We start from the raw sequence: 12395 nt of genomic DNA on the forward strand, positions 1-12395 counted from the left end.
TATATAGCTAAGATGTCATTCAAATATAAAGGAAAAATTCAGGCTTTCATAAACATGGAAAAACTAAATGAATTCAGCACCTCTTGAAGAAAAAAACTATGATGAAATACAGTTAATTAAGAGATGACTGAAAATTGAGCAAAAAGAAACAATGTAAAAAGGCTGGTGGTGACCTGTGCTGTTAATCTATTTAAGTGTAGAACAAGTACTAGACAGTTGTGGAGATTATGGATATAAAATAATATGTTTGTATGTGTTAGTATAACTATGATAACATAAATAATAAAAATATGAAAGCGAAGGAAAAGGAATGAAAGGAAGTGTGAAAATACTTTTCATGGCAGGGAATCAGTTGATAGTTTTTAAAATAAAAAGATAAAGTTAAAAAATACGGCTTCACCTCTTAATGTTTTTCATATTCTCTTAAAATTAAAAGGATCTCTTCAGAAATATCTCTTGTAGTGAAGTATATTTATTGAATTCAAGATTTTTATTTTAAAAACCATATATGTATAATGTTTTAAAAAAAATAATTCTCTGTATCTGCCCATCTTATCTGTGCAGCTTCATAGATGAGTGTCTGTGGAATGACTGGTGATTGTTTCTGTGGGAGATAGGATTTGGAGTAATGTTTTTCCTTTTCTTAATACGTAGAAAAATACACAATACATAGAGAAAAGTGTATAAAACATAAATTTACAGCGTAACTAATTATTATAAAGCAAACAACTGCATACCCACCACCAGCATGCCAGACGCCTCTGTGCGTTATTTTTCCCGGCACTGCCCACTAAATTTAATCACCACGATGTTCCTTATGATAGTCACTCCCTTGATTTTCTTCATACTTTACCACATAAATGTGCATCTCAAATTTTATAGTTTGCCCATTTTTTTAACTTTATATGAGTGGAATCACACAGCACACAACTTTTTGTGACTGGCTTCTTTATAATGGGTATAGGAGTAACTTATTGTGGTTACTAATGAAGTTTAGACCTTTTCATATATTTATTAGTTATTTGGATAGCCTCTTTTGCACACTGCCTTTTCAACTATTTTGCCTGTCTTTCTACTATGTTGTCTTTTTCTTATTGATCTGTGGAAGTTCTTTACATATTCTTGATATAAGCCCTCTGAAGATTATTTGTATTGCCAATATCTTCTCTCTTTGGCTTGCCTTTTTGTTCTTTTAATGATGTCTTCTAGTGAACAGAAGTTCTTAATTTTAATGTAGTCAAATATATCAATCTTTTCCTTTATGGTTAGTGTCTTTTGTACTCTTAAAGAAATCTTTCCCTATCCGAGGTCACTAAAGTATTCTCCAATATTACTTTCTAAAAGTTTGCTTGTTTTCCCTCTCAAATTTAGTTTATAATCCACTTGGAAATGATTTTTGTGTATAGGATGATGTAGGAGTCAAGTTTCTTTTTTTTCCCATATGGATATCTAATTTTCCCCGCACCATTTTTGAAAACACCATTAAAACTGTCCTTTCCCCACTCTTCTATAGTGCCAACTCTCTACAGTCAAGTAGCATAGATCTCAGAGCACAGAGCATACATATCACCTACAACAAGGTGGGTGTGTGGGGTAGAGTCTCTGCTCTGGCCCTACCTAGCTTATAGTGTGAGGATGGACAAAAGACCTTCAGCTTCCCTGGGGTTTTTCTTCCTCAGGTATAGAATTGAGCAGGGTGGGCAAGATGGTTTTTAAGTGACCTGTCAACTAAAAGAATCTAAGTCAACTTGAGATCCCATCTTTGAGTAGACATTTAGGGTGGCAAAAGAAATGGATTAAAAAACAGGTGAGTGAAGTATTTCTTACCTTTTGATACCACCACTCAGAACTATTCTGCACTACAGTTCAAGGAAATCTTTGCCTGATACTTTCATATAATGGCTGGTACTGTTAAAGGGTAAGCAAATGAGGCATCAGACAATGAATAATTTTATAAAACTGTAAAAAGATCAGACCAAGTTTAGACTAAAAAAAACAAAAACAAAAAACAGTACACAACCAGCAGTCAGGACTTCCTGCCTCTGAATTTTAAAAGTCATCAATCTGGTCAGAAAAATGCTGAAGGAGATGCACTTTTAAGCCATTCAACAGAAATCTAATCTAATTATTGCACACCTATTAAGAATACATTTCCTGAAATCCCTGCAGAAAGGGAAATTTAGTGAAATTAGTTCTAACAAAAAGGATGCAAGAGAATTAAGTGCAGTATAGGATTTTTTTCTTTACAGAACAGAAAAATGACCCAAAGAGAGCAATGGCTTCTTATTTTCTGTCCCCTAAAAAGAATACAAAGTCACTTTTGTAAAATAACATACTGGCTTCATTTTCAAAATGCATCACTTTATTTTCCTCGTAAGGCAGCCATACATTATAACCTTAAGCACATAACAGTCACGTGATTTTTTCAGTAAGCCTGAAATCTTCCGCAAGCCTCCTGGAGCTACAGCCAGACTAGTCCTCAGGTTTCAAATATTAAAGCTTTCTCCACAGCCATAAGTTCCTTTCATGTTTGGGTTATTGAACACAAACTTCGAGGATAATTTGTCTGCAACATAGTCCATTTCTGTTCCTAAAAGTATTAGCTATGCTGTCTTTTTGATGAACACTCTGACTCCATCTTGAACAACTTCATCAGAATCTCTTTTTGTCTTCGCATTTTCTAGAATATAAGAAAGGCCAAGACAACCCCTGGTTTGGGCACAAACTTTCACACCTACTTGTTCAAGCTTATCTTTAAGAAGTTGTTTACCACTGCAAGTGCCAGAGTGAGGGCAGCCCAGGTGGGCTTGCAGCTTCCTCTTGCTCACAGCCTGGACGGTGGCCGGGATTAACAAAACCAACATCTTTGCCTTCCTGGAGCCCCAGTGCCTCAGGCCAGCTATTTTATAATTTTCTATGTAAAGTGTTGCACTTACTTCAATGGATTTATTCCTAGGTGTTTTTTTATGCTATTGTAAATGGTGTCTTTTTAAAATTTCTTTTTTTCTGTTTGTTGCCGATACATAAAACATATTATTGATTTTTATGTAGTGAACTTGTACCCAGCAACCTTTCTATACTCTTTAATAAATTATAATGACTTCTCTGAATATTCTCATGGATCTTCTACATTTACAAATAATCATATCTCCAAATAATGACAGTTTTGTTTCTTTCTTTTCAATAATTATAACTTTTATTTCTTTGTCTTGCCTTACTGCACCAGTTAAGATTTCCGGTATAATATTGTATAAATGTAATGATAGTGGGCATCCTTGTTTCTAATCTCAAAGGGAAATATTTCCATATTTCACCATTAAATATTACTTCGCTGAATTTTTTTGTGTGTGTAATCTTTATCAGATTAAAGGAATTCCCTTCTATTCCTATTTTGCTAAGAGTTTTTGTTGTGGATGTTGATATTTATCCAGTTCTTTTTCTGCACCTGATCACTGTGTATAATTTTTCTCCTTTAATCTAATAATCTAGGTTACTACATTGATTGATTTTCACATATTAAAACAACTTTGCATTACTGGAATATATTGATCATGATGTATTATCACTTTTATATATTGTTGGATTCAGATTTCTAATATTTTGTGGAGGATTTTTGCATCCACCTTTGTAAGAGATTGGCCTGTGATTCTCCTTTTTTGTGCTGTCTTCATCAGGTTTTGCTAATAAGATTAGGATAACATCATAATATAAGTTGAAGAGTAATTCCTGTATCAATTATCTGGAAGAGTTTGTATAATCAAATGTTTGGTAGAATTAACCAATGAAGACATCGGGGCCTTATTATTTTGTTGTTGTTTGTGTTCTTGGAATTTTTTTAACTTAAGAATTATGAGTCTGTTTCTTCTTATGTCAGTTTAGTAAGCTGTGTTTTTCTAGGAATTTGTCAGTTTTATATGAATTTTCAAGTTTATTTAAACAAAATTATTTTTAACATATTTATTGTTTTTTTAGTGCTTGCAAGATTTGTATGGAATACCTTTTTCATTTCTAATATTGATTATTTATGCCTTTCCTCTTTTTTCTTAGTAAGTCTTGACAAGGGCCTAACAATTTTTAATAGTCATTCCAAACAACCAACTTTTTCCTTTGTTGAACATCTGCATTTTACATTTATTTTCTATTTCATTAATTTCTGCTCCTATCTTTATAATTTTCTTTGAGTTTATTCTGCTCTTCTTTTTCTAATTTAAGGTGCATGCTTCACTTATTAATTTTCTTTTTATTCTTTTCTAGTATATTTTTTGTGTCAATACATTATAAGTGGTGCTTTAGCTTTATCCCATGAATTTTGATACATGGTATATTTTTAGTCATTCAGTTTAAAAGATTTTCTAATTCTATTGTGATTTATTCTCAACTCTTGGATTATATAGATAAGTTTTTTTTTCTTCTAAAAACATATGGAGGTACTCCTATATACTTTATTTCTAGCTTAATTGCATTGTATTTGAAGAACTACCCTATGATCTTAATCCTTTTAAATTAAGGATTTAATTTAAATCCTTTTAATTTAAAGGATTTATTTTTAAATCCTTTTAATTTAAAGGATTTATTTTTAAATCCTTTAAAATAGGATTTTTAAATCCTATTTAAAGTGTCTTTTAAATTTTATTTTATTATATTTTTTAGATTTTATTTTATTATATTCTTCAGCAGTTTTATTGACATGTAATTCACATACCATACAATTCATCCATCTAAAGTATGCAATTCAATGATTTTTAGTATATTCACAGATTTATGCAACCATCAACATAATCAGTTTTAGAATTTTATCATCACCCCAAAAAGAAACCCCCTCCCATTAACGGTCACTCTCTATCTTCCTCTCCCCCTCAGCCCTTGGCAACCATTAATCTACTTTCCATCTCTATAGATTTGCCTGTTCTGGAGATTTCTTATAAATGGAATCATATAATATATGCTTCTTAGTGACTGGTTTCTTTCACTTAGCGTAGTATTTCAAGGCTCATTCACATCATATCATATATCAGTACTTTAATTCATTTTTATTGCCGAGCAATCTTCCATTGTATGAATACACCTAATTTTGTTTCTCCATTCATCAGTCGATGGACATCTGAGTTGTTTCCACATTGTGGCTATGCTGCTATGAATAGTCATGTGCAAGTTTTTGTGTGGATGCATATTTTCATTGCTCTTGGGTATGTCCCTGTGAGTGGAATTGGTGGGTCATATGGTAACTATATTTACCATTTTGAGAAACTGACACTGTTTTACAAAGCAGCTGAAGCATTTTACATTCCCATCAGCAACATATGAGGGTTTCATTTTCTCCACGTTTTTGCCAGTAGTTGTTATTATCTTTTTTTTTCTTATAGCCATCCTAGAGATGTGAAGAGGTATCTCATTGTAGTTTTAATTTGCATTTCCCTAATGGCTAATGATGTTGCACATCTTTTCATGTGCTTATTGACCAGATGTATATATTTTTTAAAGAAATGTCTATTCAGATTCTTTGCCCATTTTTCAATTAGGTTGTCTTTTCATTATTGAGTTGTGAGAGTTCTTTATATTCTAGGTACAAGTCCCTTATCAGATGTGTGACTTTCAAATATTTTCTCCCATTCTGTGGTTTTTCTCACTTTTTTGATGATGTCCTTTGAAGCACAAACGTTTTTAATTTTTATGAAATCCGATTTATCCTTTTTTTCTTTTGTCACCTGTGTTTTTGGTGTCATATCTAAGAATGCTTTGCCTAACCCAAGGTCAAAATGATTTATTCTTATATTTTATTCTAAGGTTTTTATAGTTTTAGCTTTTAATTTTAGGTCTATGATACATTTTGAATTAATTTCTGTATATAGTATGAGGAAGGAATCCATTTGTTGAAAAGACTCTTCTTCTCCATTGAATTGTCATGATACCCTTGTCAAAAATCAATTGACAGTAAATGTAAGGATTTATTTCTGGACTCTCAGTTCCTTTCCATTGATCTATATGTCTAGCCTTATGCTGGTACCCCACTGTGTTGATTATTGTAGCTTTGTAATAAGTTTTGAAATTGGGAAGTGTTAAGTCCTCCAATTTTGTTCTTTTCCAAGATTGTTTTGGCTATTTAGGATATCTTACATTTCCATATGAATTTTAGGATCAGCTCTTCAAAGTTGGCAAAAATGCCAGCAGGGATTTTGATAGGAGTTGTCTTTTTTTTTCTTTTATGTAAAACATTTTTAATAGAGTTTGTTGAAAGCAGGCACATTCTTTTCATCTATTTTGTGATAAATTTATTCAACAAAAAGACATTTACTGGATTGATTTTTTTTAATTGCAGTACCATTGGTTTGTAATATTATATAAATTTCAGGTGTACATCATTATATTTCAGTTTCTGTGTAGATTACATGATGTCCACCACCCAAAGACTAATTACAATAAATAACCACACACGTGTGCCTAATCATCCTTTTCGCCCTCCTCCCTCCCTGCTTCCCTAGGGTAACCACCAATCCAATCTCTGTCTCTGTGTAATTGTTGTTGTTTTTATCTTCTATTTATGAGTGAGGTCATACGGTATTGGACTTTCTCTCTCTGACTTATCTCACTTACCATAATACCCTCAAGGTTCATCCATGTTGTCACAAATGGCCAGATTTCATCCTTTTTTATGGCTGAGTAGTATTCCATTGTATATATATACCACATCTTTAGCCATTCGTCCCTTGATGGGCACCTAGGTTACTTCCAAGCCTTGGCTGTTGTGAATAATGCTGCAATGAACATAAAGGTACACGTGTCTTTACATATTCGTGTTTTCATGTTCTTTGGATAAAAACCCAGCGGTGGAATAGCTGGATTATATGGTAGTTCTATTCTTAATTTTGGGAGGAATCTCCATACTGTTTTACACAGTGGCTGCACCAGTTTGCACTCCCACCAGCAGTGTATGAGAGTTCCTTTTTCTTCACATGATAGGAGTTGTCTTGAATTTCCAGATCAGTTCCTGGTGGGGGGTTGGGTGGGGGCAGTTGAGGGTGGTAGGGGAGAGTATTAACATCTTAACAATATTAAGTATTCTGATCCATGATCATGGGATGTCTTTCTATTTATTTAGGTCTTATTCGATTTCTTTCAGCAATGTTTTGTACTGTTTGAGTTATGAGTTTTATACTTCTTTTGTTAAATTTATTGCTAGGTGATTTATTCTTTTTGATGCTATTGTAAGTAGAATTGTTTTCTTAATATTATTTTTGGATGGCTTATTGCCATTACTTTTAAATTTATTGACATTTGGCTTTATAACCCAATATATAGTCATTTTTTGTAAATATTCCCTTTGTGAAGAAATATGCATTCTGAAATTATTGGGTATGGTGTTGCTTATATGTCCGTTAAATCAAGTTTGTTAAATTTGTTGTTCAAATTTCCCATAGTCTTAATGATTTTTCTCTGCTTATTCTATTAACTACTGACAAAGATGTATTAAAATCTCCCACTACAATTTTGAATTTTTCTCTTTCTCATTGTAATTTTGTAATTTTCTTTATGTATTTTGAGGCCATGTTATTAAGTACATACAAGTTTAGAATTGTGACCTCTTCATGGTGAATTAAACTTCTTTTCATTATCTTTAGAAATTTTTTTTTCTTAAAGCCGATTTTGTTTGATATTAATATAACTACACTATTTACTTTTGCTTAGTATTTGTATGGTCTATATCTATCTACCCTTTTACTTTCAACGTCTCTGAATCCTTATGTTTCAGATATTTTAAATTCTTAAGTTTTAGAGGCTTAGATCACTTCCTTGGTAAATTTTACCTAACTTTTGAATAAGAAATAATGCCCCCAACTGTTCAAAGAACATAAATACAAAAAACACTTCCCAGTTTGATTTATGAAACTATCGTAATCTTGATACCAAAACTTGATGAAGACAACACAAAAAAAGAAGATCATAGGCTAATCTCTGTCATAAACAAATATGCAAAAATCCTAAACAAAATATTAGCAATCTGAATCTATCACTTACATTTGTGCATTATTAGTAGTAATTATGAAATTACTGACATATTTATGTTTAAATCTACATTTACTCAATGCCTGTATTTGTACCACCTGTTCAATATTCTCTTTCCTTCCACTCTTGCCTTCTTTTTGGATTGATTTTTTTTATTATTATTTTTATTGTTAGTTTGGAAGTTTTAAAGATTACCCTAGAAATTACAATATGCATCCTTAATTTATTGTAATCCAATTTTATATTGGATTTTTATCTTCATTTAAGACAGTGCAAGCTTCTTAGACTATTTTAATTTCATTTATCCCCTTCCCAACTTATTGTTTTTGTTTTATGTAATAGGTTCCTCTAGAACTACTCTATTTTATCATTTAATTTCTTCTTATCCTTTCCTGCAGCCCTAGATTGAAAAGGGCCACTGAATGCTAAGCAGGATAAAAAATTTTTTCAACCTGTACCTAAACATTCTTGTAAAATTTCATAACATCAGAAACAAAGAGAATTTTATAAACAGTTAACGGGAGAGAAAACAGACTACACACAAAAGAATAAAAGAGTCTGAATAGAGGAGGAAATAGTAGGATGCATGAAACAAAGTGGAAGAAAGAACTTAACGAATTTATTCATGTATCTAAGTAAGTATGTATTATACAAAAATGGAATATAATAGTCTAGAACTAAAATTCAAGATGATATCAACATTCTAGTTGGGGGCAAGTGTCATAGGTGGAGAAAACAGAATAGTCTTATTGTTGGTCTGTGACTGCTCTGTGTCTTACAGCTGATGGGAAGATTGATCTGAAAAATGTGACACTGAGAATGAAAGATTTTACAGGTGAGTTTCTATAACACTGAAACCCAAATGCTCCATAATAAATTATATTTTAGATGCTATTGTCCTAGTAGTCTATTCATATTAATTTTGCCATTTTCCTCAGTTATAAAATATCTCTGCCTGATAAAATCCATTTGATCTTGGATTATCTGTTTTAAAAATAAACCACAGGACTTGTTTTGATAGCAAGTCTTATGTAATGTAGAGACTTTTTTCATATATGTATATATATATGTCTTTGCCTACATGTCAATAGCTAAATTTTAGGTAAGCATGTTAATAAATAAGGTAAAGTTTTGGAAAGCTCAAGATAATGTGCTTTTTGTGAACAGTCATTTACCAAGTCAGTATAATATCTCCAGCCATAATTATTTCTTTTGGCAACTCATTATCCAATTTGGTAACTAGATTTCATTCTGCACGTTATCCCCAACATTAAGAGAGCCTTCATTATATCAGTATTATAAAAACAATTTTGCTTTGGCTTCAATTGACACACTGTATTTCCACATCCCATTTTGTCTTTGCTCTTTAACCCCAAATTGAGAATGATGGCATATAAGCTATTATAAGTATATTTTTAAAAAATACGTATCATATAGCTAATAACATGTTCTTATGAACCTTTTAAAAATATTGAGTTATTAATTTCTAAAATTTTTACCTACAAACACTCTGTCTTTTCAAAGGAGAAAAGATTGATGCCAGGGATCTAAAAAATGTTCTTGGAGACATGGGGATAGAAGTCAATGATAAGGAATGTGGGGAACTGCTGAAATTACTACCAATTGATGGTGAGTTGCATTTGTGTTACTGTCACCTCTGGAGAGTTGAGTCTTATGGTTCTACTTATGATTTTTATGTTTTAAAGAAACACACATTCAGGTGTTCCTGCACCCATCCTCCAGCTCTTGCTCTGATATGAACAGTCTCTCTATTACTCTGTGCCAACTCAAGTGCAGAATTCAACTACCAAAAGAATTGTCTTCCACAGAATCACTGTTGAGGAGGCAAGATGTTACTGATGATTTTGAAAGGGAGAAGAAAGAGAGAGATTTACATCCTGCCTTTTTCAGTAAACATTGCAAAAGTCCTCATAAGAAATTCCTGTTCTCTCCCAGTCACTTTTCCATATATTGCCGCTGGGGATTCCCTTTTCCTTACGCTTGTCCTTTGCAGAGTTAAACCCTGAAAACTCTTCCCTCTGTTCTTCTCAATTTCTGGAAGGATGCCAAATTTCTCTCCTCTGTCTATTATGAATGTTGTTTCTTTCTTCCTTTAATCACAAAGGCTCAACATCTTCCCAAAGTGACTTTAAAAAAGCATTGTCTTAGCAAAGGCCTATCTATCTATATAAGTAATTCTTATACCAACTCCTGAGAAATTAAAATTTTTCATATTATTATACCAGTTTGGAAGTCAGGCTTCAAGCATTAGCTTTGCAGCAGCTGGTACCAGCAGTTGCGTAATGAGGAGGAGCCCAGGGAGCCTGAACAGGCTGCAGATGATGCTCCTCCACCTTACAGCAGCATCTCTGCAGAGAGTACCGAATATTTTGACTGCAAAGATAAGTCTGGGTTTCCAAACCCTCTGTCTTATAATGTGGCTACAACACTGCCCAGTTTTGATGAAGTCGAGAGAACCAAGGCTGAAGCTGCTATCCCTTTGGTTCCTGGAAGAGATGCAGATTTTGTGGGTCGGGATGATTTTGATGATGCCTACCAACTGAAGATAGGAAACGATGGGATTTTCATGTTAACTTTTTTCATGGCATTCCTCTTTAACTGGATTGGGTTTTTGCCTGACCACCTCAACTGCAGGAAGGTATGGAACCATTTCAGAATTTGATCTCTCTCTAATTAAGTGGATCCTGATTGTCAGGTTTCCACCTATTTCCCTGGATATTTTGATGGTCAGTACTGGCTCTGGTGGGTGTTCCTGGTTTTAGGCTTTCTCCTGTTTCTCAGAGAATTTGTCAATTTTGCAAAAGTTTGGAAGATGCCAGAAACTTTCTCAAATCTCTGCAGGACCAGAGTTCTCTTTATTTATTAAAGATGTTTTCTGGCAAAGGCCTTCTCGTGTTTATGAATTTTCTCTCAAGAAACAAGAGAATACCTGAAGGAAGTGAATCAAGATGCAGAACACAGAGGAATAGTCACCTGTTTTTGAAAAATAAAGTGCCATTGAAAAAGAAAAAAAAATAAGGACTAAGAAAATTCCTACTGTTACTCATTAGGCCACTGACATGTCAAATTAGGAGTAAGAAGTAAAGGAAACAGAATGGAAATGTGATAGAAATAAGGAATGAGGAGTTAAAAATAGAACAGGAAAAGATGGGTATGTGAGTTTCAGCTCTGTAGCATACAAACCAACAGTTGCCTTGGGTGTGAAAGAGTAAGTAGATCTATTAATAATAACAGCTAGCATTTATTGAGCCCTCAAGATGTGCCAAATTTTGTCCTTACCATACAGAATGATGACACTTTATCCCCATTTTACAGTGGAAGAAACTGAGGCACAGAAAGGGTAAAAAATTTGCCTAAGGCCACAAAGCTAATCAGTAGCAGAGCAAGAATTTTAACCCACTTAACCTTCTCCACCAGACTACCATTCTAGACCATAATGAGAACTTTTTTCACTGCTTAATTTCATCATGATTTGAAGTTGAAAGTGGATAGATTTCTAAAGTCAGTCACACAGAGGAAAGTCCTTATATTCTGTTTGCGAGTCATTCTCTGTCCTGAATTGTGCCTTTTCTTACAGGTGATAAGAAAGTTTTTCAGAATAGATTGATAACAGCTTTGAAGTCTTTCAAAGGTGGGTAATAAATGTAACAAGAAAGTATATAAGATTTAGATTCTCAATCTTTGTATTTCTTTTCTAGTTATTAAATCATGATTCCTCTGCTACCTCTTCTATATATTGATCTTATAGTCTTTTTTTTTTTTTTTTTTTGGTGCTATGTAGGCTTGATACCAGTGTCAGATTCAAAGGGACCAGTCCTAAATATCTCCACAATTGTCTTTCTGTGTACTCTTGAATAGGTCTAATTAGAGTTTTAGTCTTCACAGTGCTGAAAATAACCATCATAATGCTCAGCTGTGAATTGTTACTTTCTTTTATTTTTTTCAATATGAAAAGTGTCACATGCCAATTAAATTAAATATCTAAATTAAAGAAAAAAATCCCTCATAATCCTACTATCCAATCATTACCACTCTTAATATTTTGAATCCCTATATAGTTAAAATAACAAAAATCTCGTATAGTCAAAATTGCTCTGAAATCCCATTGGAAGACTCCATAAAAGACACCAACATACTAGTCATGATAAGTCCAACATAGTCACTTTTTCTTCCAATGATGAAATAGATTGTTATTCCTATAGTTAAGCAATGAAGTGCAGTAGTTGGCTTGCCTAAGAGCCCATATACAAAATATATCTAGTACTAGAATTACATTGAGTTAAGATGCTCACAATATGATAGGCATAGGGGAAATGAGTCCATCTGATAAAATAATCAATTGATGTTATCCATCTGAGGTTCACTCTACTTAT

General features: G+C 32.9%; 2 protein-coding genes and 2 pseudogenes across 2 annotated transcripts in view; 3 read left to right on the plus strand and 1 right to left on the minus strand.

Moving 5' to 3' along the window:
* The window catches only part of EFCAB13 (EF-hand calcium binding domain 13), a 331371-nt gene that overhangs the window by 307881 nt on the left and 11095 nt on the right, over nucleotides 1-12395 (plus strand). The window contains 3 exon segments of the mRNA XM_058561286.1: nucleotides 8783-8836; nucleotides 9526-9630; nucleotides 11600-11653. Of these exon segments, the coding sequence (XP_058417269.1) occupies nucleotides 8783-8836; nucleotides 9526-9630; nucleotides 11600-11653 (213 nt within the window).
* The window catches only part of EFCAB3 (EF-hand calcium binding domain 3), a 227205-nt gene that overhangs the window by 44647 nt on the left and 170163 nt on the right, over nucleotides 1-12395 (plus strand). The window lies entirely within an intron of this gene.
* LOC131417626 (iron-sulfur cluster assembly 1 homolog, mitochondrial-like) lies at nucleotides 2487-2864 on the minus strand (annotated as a pseudogene).
* Nucleotides 9852-10995, plus strand: LOC131416769 (NEDD4 family-interacting protein 1-like; annotated as a pseudogene).

The sequence above is a fragment of the Diceros bicornis genome, chromosome 18 (genome assembly GCF_020826845.1).
Source record: "Diceros bicornis minor isolate mBicDic1 chromosome 18, mDicBic1.mat.cur, whole genome shotgun sequence".
NCBI classification, from domain to species: Eukaryota; Metazoa; Chordata; class Mammalia; order Perissodactyla; family Rhinocerotidae; genus Diceros; species Diceros bicornis.